Source organism: Tupaia chinensis, unplaced genomic scaffold, assembly GCF_000334495.1.
Source record: "Tupaia chinensis unplaced genomic scaffold, TupChi_1.0 Scaffold000360_1, whole genome shotgun sequence".
In the NCBI taxonomy this organism is placed as follows: domain Eukaryota; kingdom Metazoa; phylum Chordata; class Mammalia; order Scandentia; family Tupaiidae; genus Tupaia; species Tupaia belangeri.
The window spans coordinates 2,258,947-2,259,640 of NW_006159856.1; the positions used below are offsets into that span (position 1 = coordinate 2,258,947).

Sequence of the window (694 nt, forward strand, 5' to 3'; positions counted from 1 at the left end):
TCTTTCCCTCCCAGTCTCTCTTGCTCATAGATGAATGAAGTCTTACTCTTGCTTCTGTTCTGCTTAGGGAATTGTATAAAAAAAAGACACCACATCAATGACAAGGAGGAGGAGAAAGTCAGGATTTATGCCTGTACCAGACACTGGCAGGTCTGTGCTTGTCAATTCCCAGCACAGAGAGGAAGCCTAGTAGCCAAAGACACCTTCGCCGGTGAGGGCTGAAGAGACCCCACAACACAGCATAGGTTCTTGGACCCAAAACCTGAGACACGCGTACACACACATGCACACACCCAAATGAACACACACTAGAAACCTACGCAACTCCTCAGAACCCAACATCCATGTATCTATCAGAACCGAACACCCCTCAGGACCCAGGGCCCACATACCCTTCAGAAGCCAGCATCCCTCAGAAACCAACGTCCCATACACCCCTAGGGACACACACACACACATACACACACGACATTCACACGCACGCATTCCCTTTGGCGACCGAGGTGGCAATGTCCCCCGCCTCCGCACCTGGCGCAGCTGAGCCTCGACCGCACAGCTCTCCTGCTGCTGCAGCTGCTCCCGGAAACTCGCCACCTGCTCCAGCAGGGCGTCCACGAGCGACGGTGCGGTGTTCCCCTCGAGTGAGGCCAGGCGAGCACGGAGGCGCACGATGAGGGCGTCGCGGGCGGCCAGC

General features: G+C 56.1%; 1 protein-coding gene across 1 annotated transcript in view; it reads right to left on the bottom strand.

Moving 5' to 3' along the window:
• The window catches only part of TNIP2 (TNFAIP3 interacting protein 2), a gene marked incomplete at its 5' end in the record, with an annotated part of 19,132 nt that extends 18,438 nt beyond the window's left edge, over positions 1 to 694 (bottom strand). The window contains 1 exon segment of the mRNA XM_006152919.2: positions 529 to 694. Coding sequence (XP_006152981.2) covers positions 529 to 694 — 166 coding nt within the window.